Source organism: Scleropages formosus, chromosome 2 (genome assembly GCF_900964775.1).
Source record: "Scleropages formosus chromosome 2, fSclFor1.1, whole genome shotgun sequence".
Taxonomy (NCBI): domain Eukaryota; kingdom Metazoa; phylum Chordata; class Actinopteri; order Osteoglossiformes; family Osteoglossidae; genus Scleropages; species Scleropages formosus.
This window is the reverse complement of record NC_041807.1, coordinates 27,698,268-27,721,091: the sequence shown is the minus strand read 5'-3', so window position 1 is coordinate 27,721,091 and position 22,824 is coordinate 27,698,268. Positions and strand designations below refer to the sequence as shown.

General features: G+C 40.8%; 1 protein-coding gene across 1 annotated transcript; it reads right to left on the bottom strand.

Moving 5' to 3' along the window:
- Positions 1-1,754: 1,754 nt before the first annotated feature.
- Positions 1,755-21,192, bottom strand: col9a3 (collagen, type IX, alpha 3). The gene is made up of 32 exons (XM_018756574.1): positions 21,069-21,192; positions 20,343-20,416; positions 19,531-19,599; positions 17,932-18,003; positions 17,588-17,641; positions 15,990-16,025; positions 15,752-15,775; positions 15,351-15,404; positions 14,054-14,107; positions 13,573-13,614; positions 13,123-13,179; positions 12,939-12,992; positions 12,627-12,680; positions 12,417-12,470; positions 11,866-11,919; positions 10,769-10,822; positions 10,432-10,485; positions 10,292-10,345; positions 10,141-10,194; positions 9,668-9,712; positions 8,998-9,051; positions 8,537-8,590; positions 7,302-7,355; positions 6,675-6,746; positions 5,042-5,077; positions 4,647-4,691; positions 4,391-4,423; positions 3,343-3,489; positions 3,144-3,198; positions 2,550-2,732; positions 2,292-2,369; positions 1,755-2,187 (listed from the first exon to the last, which is right to left on the bottom strand). Exons 1-32 carry the CDS (start codon positions 21,190-21,192, stop codon positions 2,003-2,005), a joined length of 2,133 nt encoding a protein of 710 aa, XP_018612090.1. The 3' UTR covers positions 1,755-2,002.
- Positions 21,193-22,824: the final 1,632 nt, after the last annotated feature.

Here is a 22,824-nt window from a genome sequence, read left to right as displayed (position 1 = left end):
CTGTGAAATGGCATTTGCCAGGTTCCTGCAGTTTAAACTGTTCATTTCTGTAAATGACAAGTACTGCCTTCTGCATTTTTAAAGTTTATTGTGGTATTACACTATCAGATGTTAAAAACAAATTACTGCTTTTAAATAGATGTTGACCTTGAGATGGTAGAAATATATTGTAAGAATTAGAAATGACTTTCTGTTGAAGTATGGAAGTAAGACTTACACCTTTCCCCCTCAACTACATTGTTATGGAAGTCCACAATTGGTTGTAAACCCACAGTATACTACCTATTCATATCTCTTCCTATCTATTATAAATATAACTGTAAATGTATATAAAGTGCATAATGTGGCACATTTAAGAAACTGATCCTTTGCAAAATGAGTGTTGCAGAAAACCATCCAAAGGTGGCACTCTTTCTCCATTGTGAGTTTACCTTCACTATCCTCTAGTCAATTTAACATATTTTAAATACTAATTAATATGATACCGCAACATTAGGAAAATACATCATGTTATCTAAAGTTAACAGTAATGCTATATGTACTTACTGCTGCAGAGTATTCAGCTATGTGAACAGTTTCAGAGTTTTGTGACATAGTTCTATGGTTAACACATTTAATCAAGTATTTTTTGAAAATATTTTGAAAACATTAACAAATATTCAGATATAAAATATTCAATGCTACTATCACAATGATAATATTCATTAACTATCGTTTTGTTGAACTTGTTTACATTTATTTATTTAGCAGATGCTTTTCTCCAAAGCGACTTCCAAGGAACTCTATGTAGTGTTACCAGCCCTCACACCTTATTCACCAAGGTGACTTACACTGCTAGATACACTACTTACAGTGGGTCACTACTTACAATGGGGGAACCTGAACAGCACGTCTTTGGACGTGGGAGGAAACCCACACAGACACGGGGAGAACATGCAAACTCCACATAGACTGAGTGTGGATCAAACCCATGTCCTCTCGCACCACCCAGGCACTGTGAGACAGCAGCGCTACTTGCTTGTTGAAATATTGGTAAATTTTGTGTATTTAGAAAAGGAGTAAGTTGTTTACTGAAAAGTGGCTTTATTCATTCTTTCTTACATCATGGTGCTATAGCATTTACTGTACATACAACAGTCCACCACAAGAAATAAATAGTACTTAAAATAATGCAGATTTAATAGTTACAGCACCAGTACATAAGTGGATGATGAGAGGATGACAATAAAGCTCACATAATGGTAATGACACATCAATTGCATTTTTTAAAGCATTCACTTCTTGACGGTTTTATTGTTTTTAAATTTGCAAAGGGAGCTTTTTGATTCAAAGTTTTTAAACTACAGAAAAATGCTGTTCACACGAAGGTGGATGTAAAAGTTGCTTATAACACCTTAGGTTGGAAAAAAGATATTTATGTTACATTCTACTTCAGAACAATATAAAATATGTGAATGACTTGTGATTTCTTGTTACACACACATCTCCTTCGCAGAGGATAAGTTCTTGATCTGAAAGTTTTTATTTTGCAAGATTTCCTTGTGAGGTAAAATTCTTCAGGCCAAACACACGGACCTTTGCACATGCAGCTTGACAGTGCAGCCACAGACAATGCAAGAACAATCATAGTTGTAGATTTAAGAGCTTCTGCAGAAGGCACTGGAAGTTTGGGAATAAAAAGGACATACTTAAAAACATTTAATTTCAAATGAATTTTCTTAAGCATCTCTCGTTAAAGTCACTCATGGGTTTTCTTATTTTGTCTTTCTTTTTTGAGATGGTATGTGGAACCTAGGTGGAATTTTCTCATTGGGGTTCATTAATGACAAACTTTTCACTTCCTGCGCTTCCTGTTCTCGTGATAGATTTTGATTCTTCTTCATTTTCTCCCTTCTCAGCTGCTGTTTTTCTCTTCTGTCTCTTTCTTGCTTCTCCATTATCATTGTTCCTGTGTGATTTTCAGATATTTTCAAAAAAAACGGCTGGTCTCTTTCTAAGGCATTTAACTGTTCTTTGGACTGGGAGATTTCCCAGCAGCCACTGCTCCCTGGCAGGCTGATGTGTCACAGATTCCAGGAGAACCTTGGTGTCCGGTCCTGCCCATTCGGCCCTGTTCACCCGGCTCGCCCGGGTCTCCAGGAGCTCCGTCTCGACCATCTTTGACAATCCCATGAACACCAGGAAGACCTGCAGCCAAAGCAAACGCACAGCACAAATTATGAGGCAATGGGGAAATATTCCTAGATGAAACCTAAAAGATGAAGTGAGATTAGGTCATGGGACTGACATACCCTGGTGTCCTTGGTCTCCTGGGGGTCCATCAATAGCCTTGCCAACCGGTCCTTTGTCTCCTTTTTCACCAACATCACCTGCAGATGATTACATCCATTTAAACATGGAGCAAAATGCTGGGAATGTGACAAGGAGCAGGACCTTTCCTTCTGCACTCTGTCATAAGCAGTATAAGTACGGGCAAATGTGCTTTATCTACACATAAACATATTTTGTACTGAGATTGTACCAAGTAGCCGTAGAGCTTGCTCTCTTACCTCTGGGACCAGGGTCACCAAGGTCTCCTGGTAGTCCTCTGTACCCTGGAGGCCCACGGCTTCCTGGGTGTCCCATTACACCGGGTGCCCCAGATGGCCCCGGGGGACCGGAGGGCCCTGGTCGACCCACCAGCCCTGGAGCCAGGGGTCTCCTCAAGTTGGCGGCCAGCTGTGCAATCTGGTCTGAGAAAGGAATGCCAACATTGTCTCTACTGTTTGTACCAACACTGTTATATCTACAGTTTCGTAAAATTTCTAAACAAAAAAATAAAGTGTATCAATATCCCTTTCATATGAACTGGTCCTAGGGGGTGCGGTGGTGCAGTGGGTTGGACCACAGTCCTGCTCTCCGGAGGGTCTGGGGTTCGGGTCCCGCTTGGGGTGCCTTGTGACGGACTGGCGTCCCGTCCTGGGTGTGTCCCCTCCCCCTCCGGCCTTACGCCCTGTGTTGCCGGGTTAGGCTCCGGTTCCCCGCGACCCCGTATGGGACGAGCGGTTCTGCAAATGTGTGTGTGTGTGTGTGTGTGAACTGGTCCTTCGTTATAATGTCAAATATCTGGTTAGTGTCTCAATTTTCATCTATAAAATGCTTACCATCAATCATTCCTCCACATAGCTCTCGGATATGCTGTTCACTTGCCAGCTTTCCCTTTACAGGAACAGAAAGCATGTTGGACATTAGAATTGCATTCAGCAAAAGTGTTTTGGATCTCAGAAAGTTTCCTTTAACAGAAATGGGTCCCTAAGAAGGGATCCATTAGAGAGATCAAGAGGTAGAGCTGGAGGGACTCACAGGAACACCAGTCTTGCCTGCAATGCCAGGCAGGCCTTGTTCGCCCTGGAAGCCCATGGGTCCCGGCTTTCCTGGCAGCCCTCTGGGCCCCATCTCTCCCTGGGGTCCTAGAACTCCCTTTGGCCCCAGCTCACCCCTCTTCCCAGACTGGAGAGGAACATAGACAGAAGTTTTTAACATGCACCCATAAACCTCTAAGAGGCCATATGTATCACTATGCTAATATTGAAAAGTTATTGAACAAGGAATGTGCACCTCTAACAATTAGTGATGCGGAAACAATCATAAGTAGCTGTGAAGACAAGTCTTTGGGTCCAGCATATGAAATTTGTTCTGAAAAATATAACTAAGCTTCAGACAGACATCTACAGTATGTGCAGTCACATAATTGTTGGACAGTTACTATGTGACCAAAAAGGTAACATAACGGGTGAAGGACAGGAGCAAGACATATCAGGGCACTTGCAGTAATTACATTAATTGGTCAGTGAGGTTTGCAAAAGCACAGTCTTACTTATCTCATCTCCTGTGGGGCACAGAAAACAGGTTCTTAAAGCCCAAACAGGAATGTGCTTTTAGTAATTAATCCAGTTAAACCTGGAATCTGTCCTGGAATCGCACATAATTAGTTCAGGAGCTATGTTTGGTCTCAAAAGCACTTCAACACATTGCAGGAAATGTAACTGAAATCAACCACGAAGGTTTTGTGTGACGAAACAACGGCGTACTGTGTAATCTGCACTGAATTCGTACGTCAGTCATATATCACACCATATTCACAGCTGTGTTGAACGTGGGCACATTTCACAAGTGGACAGCTCTCTTCTAAAGGAAATTGCCCTTGCAACACACATGGAGACATGTTCTCTTACCCATTATTATTTGCGAAGCACTCAACTGGCCACTTGCATCAGTTAAGTGTGGCATGCATTAATACATATGCGTAACGTACACAGCGTTTGCTAATTTACATATGACACATGCAGAAACAAGCTTCTTCTTGGTGAAAAGAAACACGAATGCAAACAAATGATCAGAAGCGACTCACCTCGCCTTTTTTTCCAACTGGACCGAATGGGCCCTAAATGGTTGGCAACGGGAAACAGAAATCGTCGCAACTTTTTTTGGTTACCACTCAGAAAAAAGTAAGCAAGCAACCGACAAAACTTAATTTTAGTTTACGTTGACACTACCTGTCAAAGAAATTATGAGCAATATCTGACTGATCTTAAAATGCTAAACAATACAGTATAAAATACTGAAAAACACTGAATGTGGAGGACAGAGAAGCGGGAAGGACATACTGGATCTCCATTCTCTCCTGGCAGTCCATCACTTCCTGCGACACCCTATGTGGAAAGATGTGGAAAATTATATGGCAGCGTTATATGAGTGCGAACTTATGGATAAGCTTCAAATAACACAATACAAAAAACTCATGTGAGTGCAATATACAACCCATGTTTATGCATTCTTATTAGCCTTTCATTTACTGAGTGCCTTACACTTATTTCGTTGCACCCACATTCCCCAAGAAGAGTACAAATTTGTGATCCCATAAGTATTTCTGTTCTTCCCCAATGGACAAATATAAAAATATGAACTCGGTGCAGTTGTGCCTTTACAGTGTCCTTGGCTGAGTTTAACCTTTGACGGCAAACTGTGAGTCTTTGAATGTGTACGTATGTAACACTCTCACCATATCTCCTTTGGGACCTGACGCTCCAGTTGGACCCTGGGAGTAACGAAAAAGGGAAAGGAAGCAGTCAGCGAGGAGCAGGCGGCTAGCGTCTTAGCCATCCCAGGCTTGGAGAGATGGGGGAGTGGGGAGTGGGGGAGAACTGGAACGGCCGGCATAAAGACAGTCCTTGTTCCGCCACCGCCCGCTGAACAGGGGGCTGCTGTGCCGCTACTCTGCCCGGAGTGGCGAAGGAAAACAAAGCCGATGTGTCTTCCACCCTTTCCCATGAGCTGAGAACACACCTCCAGCCTCTAGCGAGTCACGGGGGTATGCTGCGAACATGGTACTTTCATTTCCACACCTTCTTACTGAGCCTTGCTCCAGGAGCGTGCTGTAGCCTGTCTCCAGCACCCATCCCAGGTTCTGCTTCACTCTGTCTTTTCATCGTCATTGTCGTGTACAGCATTGTTTTCCCGACACTCATATTGTGCTGGGAGTGAAACACATATTTCTCTCATCCATATTTCTACCTTTTAATTAATACTGGTTAATACTGAGCCACATGCTGCGTTACAGCTTTGTGAAACGACAAAGCCCTTTGCTCACAGTCATCAGGCATCATTTAGGCTTCAGGCTGTTGTCCTGTGTTTTTTTTTTTTTTTGCTAAAATACACTATGTACAGCATGTTCCAGTTGCTCACTGTTGGACTAACTTAAGCACACATCCTTCTGTGTACATATAGGCTGTTGAGAGCAGAACATGGATGAAGGTCTCAGTATTCTGTCTTAATCAAACTCTAGTTCAACACAAATTTAAATTTTTTTATGGATCTCTGAAAATTATATTAACTCATTTAGAACAATCCGATTCACCCAGGGGAACACTGGTCAGTTGATATGAAGTAACAGTGTTGGCACACTGACATGTCTCTGAGAGGCTTCACTGACCAAAACACACTGACACAGACAGGCTACTTTCAAATGCAATATTCAAAGAAAGTGCATCCTCCCATGTCTGTAAATCTCTTGTCGTGACTCAGGCCGTGCGCCAATCTCAACACATCTTCTCACAGCTAATCAAGACAGGCAACATTGTTTTCCATGTTATATAATAAAACATTTTCAGTCCACATTGTTTTTGAAAAATATTGCTCAGTATATATTCAGTGTGTGCAGAATAGATATCAGTCATACTTATTGATATAAAGTGCCTTCAGAAGAAGAGAACGATGTCAGTCAAAAAGATTAACCTTTCCATACTGAAATGGGAGAACATCTACTCAATAGTGGACTTCTATCTGGTATGACAACCACATTTTAAGACATTATTATTCATAATGATTGATTTACAGAAGTTTCTAGTAAGTTTTACTAGACTATCTCAGCTCTGAATATCCAATCATTGACATCTAACTTAGGAGTTTATTTCTTTTTTACTGTCTGAGTAGTTCAGGAATGTGGTATAGATTTATTTTCAAAATTTGTTGGTTGCCTCTGTATAAAATCATACAAAGCAGGGGTCACCAAAGCCACTGTGCTTCTTGCTGCATCACAGTTTGACCACAGGGTCTGTGTTTTCTGTGTTATTTTGGTTAACTTTAGTGCCAACATCTGAATATGGCAAACATGCACATGTGTGTAGCGCACTCACCCTTTCACCAAACCCTCCACGGATTCCAGTCGGACCAGGAAGGCCAGGTTCCCCAATTGCCCCTTTTGGTCCCTGTAAACCACAGCATATGCTGATTGCTTCCTTTTCTTTTAGCAGGGAGTGGACCCCACTTAAAAGGGTCATGCCATCACATGCATCCATCGAATGTACCCAAAAACTTGGGATGGATCCAAGAACTCTTGGGCATTATATTTCAAACAGTGGTACATTTGCAGACACTAAAGTGTTCATTGACAGATTTGCCTCTTCATCAGCCCTCCTGATTAATATAATTACAGACTGCTGCTTGACAGTACAATTAAATTAGAACTGAATCTCCTTGAAGAACCTCATTACACCGACATAGCATTTGTGCAACATCTTTCTATGCAATTCCAGCATTGAATTTTTCAGAGGGATTAGAAAATAAAGTACCATTGGAATTTAATGTTAGAAAATGTACACAAATTTGGTTAAATTGTACATTATATGCATCACAAACTCTTAAATATATGATTATTTTTTATTTGAAGCACACAATAAACAGTGGAGTACCGACTGGCAGTTTCATTAGAAATTTGTTATAGTCCAGATGAGCGGAGTTCAGATTCCGTTCGACACACTGACCTGGAAGCCTTTGACACCTTGAGGACCAATTTCTCCTTGGGGTCCAATGCCACCCTGTGAAAAACACCGCAGGACTTCAATACTACACAAAGAAATTTCATTGTGTCCTCTGACTCCTGACCCAAGTGTATGTCTGTTTACAATTTTGAATTGTGTAACTGCCTGAAGACAACATCAGATCAGAACAAATTCATCTTGTATTATATGGATACATAAAACAATGGATATCACTAAATATATTATGTAATTTGTGGAGACAGAATAACCTTATTTTTCAATCTATGTGTCATCATTCATTTATCAAAGTCATAAACATTGATTATTATTTGTACAGGGTGACCTGCAGTAATGTGGGAAACTGTAAAGCAAAGCTCTTAAAGTGGGATCTTTAAAGGGTCATAGAGGGTGATATTAAGAATTTCTGAGGTATTTTGTATTCCTTTGGGACCATTTTGAAAAACATGAGTTCCTCATGTTCTAAATTTCTAAATTTTAAGCATTCTAAATTTGTCCTAGCTGAAAAAATTCACTCAATAGCATAACATTGTCTTGTGCCTTCTCATTCTGTGGCAATAAAAATATATTTTATTCACTGGCAGTAACTGCTTGTCTGGTGCAAGGTCACAGTGGGCCAGAGCCTAACCCAGAGGATAGGGTATACTCTAGGGTATACTCCATCACAGCACAATTACATACACACACTAGAGAAAATTAGAGTCAACAGCCCACCTGAGACATGTCTTTATACTGCAGGAGAAATCAGAGCACCGGGAGGAAACCACACACAGACTGAATTGGATTCAAATCCAAAAGTACTAGATAAATTTTCTGTATGATTCAGCTGAAAGATATCTACAGCCTGCAAAAGTGTGGACAATTTTGACAGCCAAACATGAAATAGGTGTTGATATAACACAAACACCATAACTGTCCTCCGTGTTTCCAGTGCAAAACAAGATGCAGTTTCCCCAACTTCTTAACTTTGCCTCTCTCCTTAACATTTAACATAGAAATGTTTAACTTGTAAACCTTTATTTCATCCACGTGCCTATGAATTTTCACCAATTGGTCCATAACCACACTAGTCCTCTACATTATTACATTATTGTTCTCATGGCACAAGTCAGCAGAAATTGTACTGAATTTAGACACTTGATTTGAACATTTGCATTGCATTCGAATTTGGAATTCAACTGCATTTGGACACTGGGTCACTGTTGGACCATTGTACTTACTGTCACTCCTCTAGGTCCGGCTTCTCCCCTCTCCCCTGGAATGCCAATATCACCCTGTAGGAGCAGCAAGCCCATTTTTAAAACAGTCTAAACAACTGAGTGTCTCTCCCAGTAAAGTAACAACAATGTGCACTTTTTACAAAAGGCTGTTTATTAAATAAAGTTTAAACTGACATTGATATATTTGAGTAATACAGTACGACTAATTTACTCATTTTCACAGCAGTCATTCTATTGACACAACCATTAACTGCACTTTACGGTTGTTGTACTGCATTGGTTATACCTCATATATCAGCAACAAAGTGGTGGTTCTAAATGTGTCTCAGCAGCGTGTTTCATACTAGAAAAAAGTTCTCTTAAAGAGCTGTTTCTCAGCGCAGCACACAAAGCCCCTAGTATGTACACAGTGCAGCCAAGCCAGCGAAGGCCTGGTCCACAAAAACGCATCAGATACATACAGGAATACCTGGCTCTCCAGAGGGTCCGGCCTCTCCCATCTCTCCTTGATCACCCTTAAAAAGAGACACATACATCTAAAATATTCCGATACACCAGCACAACATTACAGCATCTAGTGTCACGCGGAACCGAGGAAGCCGGGATGGCTGGACCCAAGTGCAGGATTGTTCGTCTGGACTCAAGGGATCAAGTCGAGTTCTCGTTGTCGGGGACAGGCGAAGGGTCGGTCGATCGGCGGTCAGAGTTAGAACGAGGATCCATGGACATGGTCAGGGGATGAAGCGAAGGGTAGATAACCGGAGAACGGAGACAGGAAACAAGGGTTGTGGGAGAGCAGGACATAGCGCAGGAAGGCGTTTGTCTCAAAAGAGATTCCGCGAGTGTACGGGAGCTGAAGAGGGTCTTTTAAAGGAGAGTTGTCAGTCAGGTGCCAGACTGGTGTCAGGTGCTTGATTGGTGTCAGGTGCAGGCGTGGACGTGACATCTAGAGGAACCGGCCAGCACGCGTCATGGTTTGCCCAAAGGCTATCGTTACACCTGAATAAGCATCTGCAGCATGTGACAACAGACACACTGTGGCAGTATGTTTTTGAGCTGGCAATAGTATTTTGCATAATTTAACAATTAAAATGAAACACCACTATAAAGAATTTCCCAACTATTACTCACAACTGCGCCTTTAGAGCCTTTGGAACCAGCCTTTCCTTGCAAGCCCTAAAATAAAGCAAACAACAGGAGACTTCAGTGGTTTGCCTGAATTCATAAAATAGTGATTCAAAACGTGAAGCAAAATGTTTTTAGCACTGCAGAGGGAGTAACAGAGGTGACACGCTGTGTTTATATATGTTTTAAGAAAAAGCCTGAGCTTGTGCACTTAAGTGTGAATCGCTTGGTACAGTTGTATTGCATATGTGGCAGAGGTCCCTTTGAAAGGGCAAGGAATAGTATGAAGAGCAGGACCCTAACATGGACACACTGAAAACCTTCTGCATCACACATCACACCTGTTCTACTGGTAGGATGTTGACCAGCAATGTGAAGAGATCCAGGCCTGCAACTCCAGGATAATCAATGTGGTTGTATGACTAGTAAGATTCTAGACAAGCAACAGCCCATGCATGTGGATTCAGTAATGGACTTACAGGCAGGCCATTAGGCCCTTTCTCTCCTGGAACACCAGGTCGGCCAGCATCACCCTGCAAAGAGAAATCAGCAATGCCAGTGTTACAGGGGCAGTACTGGTTGTGGACAAATGTGCACTTCCTTCAGAGACACTGGTGGAAGAACGCTTACCTTTTCTCCATCTAAGCCCGATATGCCGTCTTTCCCATCCCTGCCAGGGATCCCCTGAAGGACAAACATTGTATTTCATTGTGTTTCTTCATTTGCATGCTCAAAATCAGAAACAATCTGCTTTCCCCACAAGCACTTACTGGCTCCCCTTTAGGTCCTATACCACCGAGAAATCCTTTTGGACCGATTTTGCCCTTTGGAAGATAAACATGGATTAATGAGTGATTACTATGCTCAATGCTGTTATTACTTATTACAACAAAATTGAATTATTTGTGTACAGTATAACACACAAGTGTACTAAGTCTTTTTGCTCCAGTACAGCAGACTGACCCCAACTGCACAGCGACCTGAAAAAGACTACTAAAGTCTACAAAGAACCACATAAGCAGCAATGCACCCATCAGCTGAGATGAACACAACAGAGAGCTGGTTTCAAAGTGTTACAGATGTGGCAGGAAGGACCAGCTTACTCACAATGTCTCCTTTTGGTCCTTTAAAGCCCACTGGGCCTTTCTCTCCAATGTCACCCTGGAATTATCGAACAACGGATATATATTTACTTTCTTCAAATATCAAACCAAAACAAGTCACTCCTACAAGCAGAAATCCCAAGGCCACTACAGGGCAGAAACAATTATTCATTGTAGTGTTAAACTGATATGCTTATCTAGTTGATCCTTCAAGGGCCAATTTCTTAAGTATAAAAATAGTAGGTGCAATTCAATTTTAATCACAATTCAATAACAGCAGGAAAGCTAAGAACGCTTATGAAGGCTAAGTATCTCCCAAAACAGTGAAGATCAGCCTGCTAATTGTGAAGGCCGGGAAGAAAGAAATAGTTTGTAGGCTGTAGTTTGCATGAGAGCTTTGTGAAAAGGTAAAGCCTTATTTTCTGTTAGCCTTTCAATCAGTCTGTGAAACCAAAAGCCTAAATGATGTTTCTTTTCTCCAGACATACCTTTTTCCTTTGCTCTTTTGCTTACTAGTTAGAGCTACAATGGTCAACTCGCTAGTTATGCTTGTACACTTTGTTTTTACATACAGTATTTCTTTATATACATATGATGTTGACTGAAAAAGGTAATTATAAATATCATTTAAAAACTGATTAATCTCTTTTTATCTCAAATATTTTTCTGTGCAAGCATTATTGCCCACTGCAACTTGCTAACTGCACCAAGATGTCAAATAATATTTGTGATAACTAAATTACTTTTTTTTAGAATTGGAATAATAAATGAGAATATGAAAAAAGATGAATTATTGATTATGTAAGTCAACAATTCATTTGTCTGTTGCATAGCCATGGCTTTTATGTAAAGGGACTTACAATATTTTACCCATGTATAAAGATGATTATTTCACCATAGCAATCCAGGGTAAATAGATTAACTGGAGGTTATTACAGCAGGAGGAAAGAGTGGGGTGTGACTCAGCAACTTTCAGGTTCATGTCCTTAATTGCCACATTGCCTGCTGCCCCAGTGTTATAATAATTGGAAGTTTCAGTTTTTTTATCAATATCCACAGCTCATATAACACTAAAATTAATATAGATGAAGAAACACTTACTGTTTTTCCAATGATACCAGGAATACCAGGCTTTCCACGGAAACCAGGTAAACCCTGCATAGAGATTGCATCATGGTCAACCAGGTACAAACATTCTTTACCTTGTTACTGTGATTTCACCACTCATCCAAAGCTTTATTCCAAAACAGCTTTCAATTTGTACCCATTTATGCAGATTTTTTGTTACTACAGTACCAAAGGCACTTAGTTACAGTAAGCTCTCTTCTAAGACTCCATTTTCTGAGACTTAACTTTGAGGTTACAAGCACATAGCACATTGTCTATAAACACTACTCCAGTAGTGACAGAAGTGCTTGGTCATTTCTGACCATGATTATTTCACGAGATATATTATATGTATATATATACATATATATATATATATATATATATATGTGTATGTGTATATATATGTGTAGATATATATATATTTCATTAATTAATTTGATTTTGCTGCCATTAAGGCAGTTTTTGGACTGGCATTATGCTACAACAGGTAGCAAAAACACTTTGCTCCCAGAATCCTCTGACCTTTCAAGTGTCATACTCACTCTGTCTCCCACAGGTCCCATTGGACCTGAAAGCCCTCTCAAACCACGAGGACCCTGAAAAATAAGAGCAACAGAGTCCGAAGAGTCAGTATGTATGTACTGTATGTCAAGGCTGAGACACAAAAGAAACCTGAAATTACAGTGAGACTGGATAGATGTTCTGTGCGTGATGACTTCTCCTCCGTGGGTGAAAAGGATTGAAATACCCACCTGGAGGCCGACAGTGCCTGGCAAACCAGGAGGGCCTGGTGGCCCAGGGGTTCCCTGCAAGTAAACAGATTTAAGAAGCAAATCTAAATACACAGCGGACAATTCCTGATCTGTATCTAGATCAGAAGTAGAATCAACGAGAAATTTTTATTCTATGAGCCACAACCAATATTTAGGTATTTTTCATCAGAAAGAACCATATACTCCATTGTTTTAAATCTGACCTCAGTAAAACCACAGTGACCTCTTCTGGAAGTTCACTGTGAAATGAGAGAGTCCATTGTGGAAAAAAAAGTGTTTGCCTATTCTCACCTTCTCTCCATCTTTTCCAGTTTCACCCTTTTCCCCCTTATGACCTGTGTGACCCTGAAGAGCAGAGACACAAACAGTCAGGCAACCCCTCTATTATAAGTGAGCTTAGCTAAATAAAAATGAAGTAGCGTAACACGGGTATAAACTGGAAACTAATCTTGACTCGGCAGTGGTAGCGAGGCACCTTAAATCCTGGCATCCCAAGAACACCAGCTGGACCTGGGGGGCAAATTGCTGGGCACTGCGGGGCAGGAATACACCAGAGAGGCCAGTAAACATTAAACATTCAGGGCAAACAATGGCCAGTGAGAATGTACAACCAGATCGTGAACATAAGCGGTGTGTGAATATTAAAAGCAATCATTTCCTTTAAAAGGTGCTGTCAGGATGTGCAAGCGTGAAAACAAAGTTGTTTGTTGGATATTTTCACCTCTTACTGAACTTCTGCTTGTGAAATAATGTGAAAATTTCCATTAAGTCATGTTGCATAATTTAGCCACTAAAGAAAAAACACATATTTTTTCAACCGTGAGTCATTGTCTCTCCAGAGAAGCAACATTCTGAAAATACTCGAACGTTACACAAGTATTCTTTTTACTGACAGTGAAGAAACAGTTGAACCTGGGGAACGTACCAGAACCTCGCCGGTGCCGTCAGGAAAAGCCCCTGAAAGACCCTTAAAAAAGAGATCAGGGATGAAGAATGTGGGTTCATACTGTTCATTGCTTATACACCAAAAGCTGATAAAGCAACCTGGAACCTTCACTTGCTTGCTACTGAATATAAAGAAAAATAATGCTGAAAGTAATGCCTCATAGTGAACAGCATTTACCACTTTCCATGTCGTACACCTGATCTGCGCCTGTTGTTGCCTCTGCTGATGGATTTATGCTGCTGATTCACTCCGAGTCCAAAAGATGGCAGCCTCAGAGAGCAGCCGTATGTTATTATCCTAAGGAATTTTGTCATTATTAAGGGTCACAAGGAAAAGATTAATAGGGCTCCTAGTGGTGTGAGAATCAGCTTGTGGCCCACTATTCTTACAGCTATCTGCTTTAAAGTTCCCACTGCCCGAAAGTATAGCTATAACTTTTGGTAACCAGCTAAATACTTACTGGGGGTCCATCAGGGCCAGGTGGTCCAGCAAGTCCTTGAGGACCTTCGGGGCCCTGGAAGAAGCATCGAGACAAAAAAACAAAGAAGAATATTTTGCTGCACTAAGTAGTAACACTTATTGTTATCTTTCATTGCCGTGAAAGAAGCGTTTCAGCAGCATGCTGAATCCATGGGGGGCCCTGAATGTCTACATCCAGCTGCTTGCCTCAGCAGAAACTGACCCCAGAGTGTGTCCCTGGGTCACACTGTGTTTGAATACCTAGAATTCAATTTAAAAAACGAACAATCAGTGTTATTGAAATAACGCACCCCTCCATCCACGTCAAACCTCATAGCTCACCTCGCTTCATTACACCCCTCATTGTGCATTTGATTAGAGGTTTGTATGAAATCACAGACAGCTGATCACCTCATTTGCATCTATTCACTGAGACCATCCAAAGGAATCTATGTGAAGTTCTCACAGTCAGGTCCACATGCTAATTACATGGAGGTAGTTTATCTTTATTCTTTATCTCAGATGCCTACTAATTTATGGTAACTAGCGTGTTATATGATCCGGTCAGAACTTTAAATGACAAAATTATTAGTCTTTTCCCGATGAAAGTCTTGCACTTGTATGCTTTTAATGTATAGATATAAGGATGGGATTTGATCTATTGGGTGTACAGAATCAGAATCAGTTAGTGACTGCCCTCCTGAACATATGGGAATATCAGAAAAGCATCTATTATATTTGAGTGTTGCATGTCAAAGGCAAGTGGGAGACAAGAAATTCACACATTACACGTGAAGGCTGTTTGTCAGTTAACCTCAAGCGAATTTCTCCAAAAGACTCTCTTAATGAATATAATAGCTTTTTTAACACAGCACCAATGAAAAATATGAGCACTCCTGGGCAACCCAGCTAGTATTTGTATAGGATGAAGTGGACAGAAGAGTGAAAGCAAAGCAACCCACAAGTGTCCTACATCTCCAGGAACTGCTGCAGAAGAGCTATGAAGAAACGTTAAGTTCATATCTTGCCCACATTTGTTAACCAAAACCCTGTGGTCCCAAGCAAATGGACTCAAACTTTTGACTGCTGCATTATTTCTATATTTACATTTACATTTATTCATTTAGCAGATGCTTTTGTCCAAAGTGACGTACATCTCAGCAAAAATACAATTTGTGCATTACATTAAGAGAAAGAGACATGTGCTGCAGACATGTGACTCTTAAGTAAACCTAGTTTGTTATAGATATACAATATATAATAAACTAGCGGTATATATACAAGTTCTTGGAACTTACCACTGGTCCCTGAGGTCCTGCTACACCTTGCAGGCCATTGGGTCCCGGAAGCCCCTGCAAAGAACACAAAAAATAACACACATATACATGGATGTAAATAATAATCCTTGCAAGCAGAGGTATTCAAAGAATTACAAAAGAATTTCCAGAGATTTTCTAAGGATGAAATAATGTTTTGTCATAATTTAAAACTGTAATGAATATTACATTAAAAAAAAATCAAAGAAATGTTACAACTGAAGACAATTTCATCTTGAATTTTTTTGTTCTTTAAAAAAAAAAGAAGAGTTTAGATTTTGAAATACACCAAAGGCTTTGTCAGTCAGGCCCCAAGAGGTAAACTGAACAGTACAGAAGTATTACCATTGTCACCATGATCAGTTTATAAATCTTGTACTCACCGGGGCTCCAGGTCTCCCTCTGCCCTATGGAAGACAGAAGGAGGGATTTTTAAACAAACATTTTTGAGATGAGTTACCTTTACCCATGTGTCTAATTAGACCGTGTATTTATGAGCTGACTTATTTGGATAGAACATGTTCTTCACACTTCAATTCTGTCTGCAATATTGACCTATAGAAAAATTATGTTAATAATGAAAATATATTCTGCAGTAGAACACACTAGAACACTACTTACAGGAGATCCGCCTGGGCCAGGTGGTCCAGGATCACCCTGGAAAAAAGGAGAAGACATAGCAATAAAAGCTGATAAATTCTTTTATGGTATCCACTATAATTACTGGACTTAAACCAGGCTGGAACTGTATCGTGTAACATGAAAAAACAAAAATTAAAGCACATCAGTATGCAAATCATAATAATAATACTTAGATTATATAACAATGATCTGCAAATTCTTTTACTATGTGAGCTCAAACTTACAAACCTAACTGTGAGAAGTCCACAGTAACACTGAAATATATGCAAACTGCTATACTGCCAAAAAAGATGAATTTCAATGATTTGAACAAAAAGGCATGTGGTGACATACAATAAAACAGAGGGCTTTTGTACTCTGAGTATAGTACAGCAACAGAGGTATTATAACAAGGAACACCATAATTTTTCCAGATCTGAGTATTTGTGTGTCAAACCATCACATGATCAAATACAAAACGGGTTCAACACAATCCCTCTAAAGCAGATTCTGAGTTGCCCCACATCTACAGCAGTTACTTTCCAAATATTATACCGACAACAATACCCATCTGTCACCCTACTGCTTTATGGCATTAGTTTATGGTTGTGTGCAAAAAAACATTTGGAGGTAGTCATTGTAAGAAGTTCATGACAAATAATATGTATCTCTTGGATTATGTATCCATGCACCTTAGTATTAAATAAAATGTAGCTATTATTTTTACATGCAAGTATTCAAAATATTTTAATTTTCTTTTGTTCCCTAAGGCTTGTGATTACAAATAAGTAATTAGGTTAGAGGGGGGTGAGGTGGTGCAATGGGTTTGGCTGGGTACTGCCCTCTGGCAGGTCTGGGGTTCAAGCCCTACCTGGGGTGCCATGTGACAGACTAGCATCCCGTCCTGGGTGTGTGTTCCTTGCACCCTGCATTACCAGGCTAGGCTCTGGTTTGCCGTGACCCCACCCCACTCGGGACAAGTGGTTTAAGCCAGTCTGTGTGTGTGCAATTAGGTTGGCACTGCAATCTTAACTTTTCCAACCTTATCCACATTTCAAGTTTCCTACTATATGATAAAAGTCACCAGAATTCCACAAGAACACTTTAGCTTACACTGATGCTTGGTAAAAACTTGTTTGTCTTCCAGGAGTCAATGGTGAGCATGTGCACATTCCACGTAAGATTAAGATAACTATTGCCCTGGCCTAGCCAAATCCATCCAAAGGCACCCAGTTCCTCATTAAAAGATTTCCAAAAATCATCTGAGAGCTTTTCAACAAATCAAGTCTGACAGCCCAGCAAAAACAGCCCAGTACTCTGTTGAAGGTCCTCAAATCACCTCCACTCTTTACACCTTGAAAATTCCAGACTGCTTTCTTGTACTTGTACTGGGAGATACTGCACAAAATAGTTAATTTAACCCCACAATGTTTTATACTGCCAGTAATGGGTGACAAAAGTAAATATAAAGATGTGTGTGTGTGTGTGTGTGTGTCTTTGCACAGTGAGGTACAGCTGTGACGACAATGCGAGTCCTAAAGAAAGTGATACTCTGTGCACATTCTGAGTGCACCTGAGAACACTTTGACATGACTTACTCTTTCTCCTGGTGGTCCATCTTTCCCCGGAGGGCCATCTGGACCAGTTAAACCCTGAAAGTACAAACACACAGCCAGAAAAAAAAAAAAAAATCCCTGATTTCAACAGTAAAAAAGGCATAAAGTAAAGTTCACTTTTACTTTTCCTCAGTGAGGAAAGTCAGAACGGTGTAAGGAACCACACTAACAGCATGACCAGCACTGACACAGTCTGTTAGTCTGTAAGATTACTTGCCCCACAGTGTACTGTGGAGCCAAATAACCCAGTGATCAATATAATAACCTTTGTATTTGTACAAGTATGAAGTATGATACCACAGTGGTGAAACAAAACAAAAGCTCACATCCACTCCAGGAAGTCCAGGCAGCCCTTTACTGCCCTCAGCCCCAGGGATTCCTGCTTTCCCTTTGGGTCCCTAGAAACAACCACCAAACCTCATCACTGCTGCTCAGACACTCTGGATGTGTAAAGTAATCATGTATGAAAACACAGCATTAGAATACTCACAATTTTGCCAGGAAATCCAGGTGGGCCAGGCTTACCCTGCATGTATCAAGAAGAAAATGTTTATTTACGTGTGACGGAGCAGTTAAATGGTACAAGAATAAAATAAAATAAATAAAGTTCATTTGTTATCCACTGTTATGTACTAAATAATTAAAGCTACCTGTTTTAGCACAAAGTCCAAGAACAAACTCATCAAGGTTATTTGCATTCCTAAGTTAGTGCACATACTGAATTTCACTAGCAACAGGATGTCAAAATGTGCTCATATCCTGGGAATATATATGCATTGCCATGTAATTGGAGAGCTAACTGGTAAAAATTACCAGTCCATTGTGGTCAGCCCAATGATCACGTCCACTGTGCAATATGAACTTTAGTGTGCATACATTTAAAATATGGACATTAGACCATTCCATCTAAAAGGAAAATAAATGAAGAACTGGTACCGATGATGTTGAACTCATATTAATAAAACTAACTGAAAAAAAATGTAAGTTTTAGTGGAAGAAACAATGGGTCATACATTTATTTCATGATACTGGAGAAGAAATCAAGATGAGTAGAAGCTGTACAGTGCTTATGCACACCTGAACTGATGAGTAGGCAGTCCTGTATTACACTGTTTGGATTTCACTGTAGGTTGTGAAAAATCAACAGTTCCAGAACTCTGCCACATTCCAAGCTGAGCCAACATGTGTGAAGCGGGCATCAGTCAACAAAGGACCCTTTTCTAGATTTTCTGTGTAAGCCTTCTGTAACAGCAGTATCTCTGTTCGACTACATTTGCTCTCCAAGTGTAACCTTTTGTGTGTCTGCATCGACGGAAAAGGGGTACAGTAAATGACTGTATTTTTCAGCCTTTGATTACCATTGGCTAAGATACTAAATGGGATGTGTCCAATGCATGTTCCATGACAAAAAACTTTAGCCTTTTTGACGTCATAAACATCGAGGTTAGGGGGAGGACTCAAGCATATAAAGGTGGACCACAGAAGTGTTCTTCACTGTAGGAAATAACAGTTGAGAACATAATACATGGTAATCTGACATAGGTACTTTATTTGTAGAAGCAGCAAATCAAGAAAACCGAGACAGTAACATCATGCTGTTCCTTCAAATTACATTACTTAATGTGACCTTTTTAATATATATTCTGCATGAAAAATTACAATTCCACTAAAGGGCATAATTATATCATGTGTCCTTCTGTGTGTTCTGTGTGTATATTTTATTTTAGAGATATTACCATGATGTGAATTCATCCCATGTAATGTGTGAGGTTGCAAAATGCCTTATACATACTCTACATACAGTTTTTGGGATTCTGGGTTGTGGTGCAACATTTAAGTTAATAGCAGATTTTATCCTTGGTCGTCCTGTTCTGCTGCTGCCGCTTTCCCCGAAATCAGCTCATAAGTTTAGGCTGCTCACTCACGTCAATGCCGTCTTTTCCAGGAGTCCCTGGTGGTCCAGGTGGCCCTGGAGGCCCTCTAGGGATTGGTCTCTGGAATACAATAATGTATCGCCAATATTAACAGAGTAAAAGTACTTCACTGTGGTCAGCATTTACTTCCCTGCTTCAATATCAAAGCTGAATATTAATCCTAAAACTTCCCAAACTGCTTCTCATAGTAAATCTTAAACCTTTATTCTTGATAACTGAAATGTTAAAAACCCTTGGAGAGCACAGCGTCAATTTCCCTTTGTCTGTACAGCAGTATAATAATATGAAAATAATAACTATGACGAAAACGTTTTCCCTGCTCTGAAGATGTCAGTGCAGAAGAAATCAATGCTTACACCAGCAAGCATAAATTAAACACCTGGAAGTGTTCATTCTCATTCACGTTGCTTTGAGAAACAACCACCAAATGCAATATTTAAAACTCGAATGGAAAACACAAGGCCATTAGGAAAATGTAGAATACAGCATATGTGAAAAAGTTTGAGGACTTTCATTATAGTTGTTTAAATAAATCATATAAAATGATGTGAGTTACCATAATAAGAGTGACTGTGCGAGTATAGGTGGTATGGAAAGAGGTCTTTGCAGAACCAGTCGCAGTTGCTTTATATCAGTTACTACTTTCTTCTCTTCCTTTTTGCATTTTAATGCTTTGCTAGCAGCTGTGAGGGGCACGAGGCTTTTCCCTGAGAGGGGCTCAGGAACAAAGGTGCTCTTTGTGCGACAGGGGCCACATCTGCACCCCGAGCGTGCATTCCAGCGCAGGACCCTCCAGTCCTCACCGTTCCAACTGGCGCGTTCGAGCCCAGCAGCCCCTCGCACAATATACCATTGACCATGATACCTGTACGCAGGGCTGCAAGAGAAGAAATGACGCTCTTTCTAACCGTGCGAAGAATGTTGCCATGTTATCACACATAGATACATTTTTTTTTTTTTCCAACAACTGAAACACGAAAAATAGTGGGAAATGTCTGTGGCCCAACTGGTTCCGACAATCTTTTAAAGTATTAAATTTGAAAAAAAAATCAGCCAAAGGACATTCTGATTTATCAACTGGAGCAGCAATCCATTCCCATACTGAAGACTTGCGTTACCTCTGTTTAATTAGCTGAAGCTTCTCCGAAGCGACTTACAATGTTAAGCCAGTGATTTACCCGTTTATACAGGTGGGTAATTTTACAGGAGCGTTAGGGTAACTATCTGGCTCAAGGGTACAAGGGAAGAATCACGTCTGCAACTATGTTTCTCTTTTTCCTAATGCACAAATTGTATTTCTCTGAGATGTACGTCGCTTTGGAGAAAACAAAGCGTCTGCTGAATGAATAAAAGTAAACGTAAATGTAATGTACTACAACAACAAGTGGGTACCACCCGCCAGGCACCAAAAAAACAGCTCATACTTCAGCTGCTGTGTCTTCCTCATGCTCTAAGGACACCTGACACGCATCTCACAACGGCCACCCCAGCTTCCGAAGGATGTGAAATAAGTCCAAGTCCCCACGTACCTGCGCTGAGGACGATGTTAAAAGATGACAGAGAAATAAGAGGCCGAGAAGCGAGAAGGTAGCCATGGCTCTCGCGCAGCGAAGAGGAGCAACGTCGGTGAAACAGCCCGTCCTCGTGGCTCATGGAGCTGAGCGGAGCAGAACGGAGCGGAGCGCACACTGCCCAGCGCCTACAGCGGAGCTCCTTCTCTGAGTTCAGTATGCTGAGCCTCCGAATGAACACACACACTGACCTCAGTCACACTGCCGGAAAGGTGGATGGGGGAAGGGATGCGGGCTGGGGCTGTGTGTGTGTGTGTGTGTGGTGGCACAGGCGGGGGAGGGATCGTTGTGGAGGAATTGAGGTGGGACCAAGGAGGGAGCCGGGAGGAACTGCGGAAGACCTCACTTGGGAGAGGGTGTCTGTTCGTGTCTGCGCACCTCTTTCTGTGTGTTGGTGCTCGGGAGGAACCGAGGTGGGACTAAGGGGAGAGCCGGGGGAACAGAGCACATGGATTCCCAGAGGACTGGGCTTCGCATACTTTCCTGACACGAGCTGCTGATGGGGATAATTAAAATATTGCACATCAAATTGCCATCCATTAAAATGTGACAAAGTCCCGATTTAAGTTTAACCACACATATTACAGTCGGAAGTCTTGCTAAACAGAGAATACTGTTCTTTCCACACTGGAAAAGACTCCGTTGTTTGTTGGGATACTTTAAGCTTTTCTTCAGTTTTTCTTTCACGTATGTGAATAATTCCAAGGACTGTACTTTACAAAGTTCCTTTTCAGGGGGTCCTAAACCAGCAGTAATACACATCATGTAATGGGTACAACTGAAGGTCGCTGGTTTTGAATCCCACTTTGCTGTAGATCCCTTGATCAAAGTATTTACCCCCAACTGATACCGTAAGAATGATCTGCTGTCTAAATGGGTGAATCGCTGAAAAGTTGATTATCAAACATACCAAGTCACAAAGGACATAGGAGACAAGTAAAATATAGTCTGGTAAAAAGAGCATAGTAAAATATAAAGGATGTACACTAGAAAAAAATATTCTTTTAAGAGAATTATCAAAATTCCCAATTCCCATATTTGTAATGTGAATGATTTACAGCTGAGTTACAGTAGGTGAGTGTAAATTATCTTGAATATAATTCCTTTATCACCTCCCACAGACATTAAAAATCATATAAATTCTAAATGTTAATTTCAGAATATACATACCTTAAGAATTTTGGTGGAATTACTTTTTTGGTGGGGGGGCGCAGTGGGTTAGACCGGGTTGGACCAGGTCCTGCTCTCTAGTGGGTCTGGGGTTTGAGTCCCACTTGGGGTGCCTTGTGACAGACTAGCATCCTGTCCTGGGTGTGTCCCCTCTGGCCTTACGCCCTGTGTTGCCAGGTAGGCTCCAGTTCCCCACAACCCCGCATGGGACAAGTGGTTCAGAAAAGGTGTGTGTGTGTACGTATACACACACACTTCTTTGGTGGAATTTGGTGACATCACAACTGATGTCAGTCTTTGTTTCATGTTGATAAGAGTTATGTGGATTTAAAAAATCCAGTAGAAACCTTCATTTATTAAACTTCACCTTCATTTAGATTATTACAACAGGGTCAAATAAACAAGACTTGCATGTAGAGTAAGTTAAAGACCACAGATCAAAGAAAAAACAAATACAAGCCTTTATCTCATCTTTATTCTTCCTGAGATTTTCTATTAAAAGAACAACATGAAAGTGGTCAAAATTTTTCCAATATTCATTATC

Excerpts from the sequence above, each read along its gene's own strand:
- col9a3 (XM_018756574.1), bottom strand. The coding sequence starts at position 21,192 with ATGAGCCACGAGGACGGGCTGTTTCACCGACGTTGCTCCTCTTCGCTG. Across the intron at positions 12,993-13,122 it reads TTGGGATGCCAGGATTTAAG|GGTCACACAGGTCATAAGGG; the intron begins GTGCCTCGCTAC and ends TCTGCTCTTCAG. Across the intron at positions 12,681-12,938 it reads CTGGAAAAGATGGAGAGAAG|GGAACCCCTGGGCCACCAGG; the intron begins GTGAGAATAGGC and ends GTTTACTTGCAG.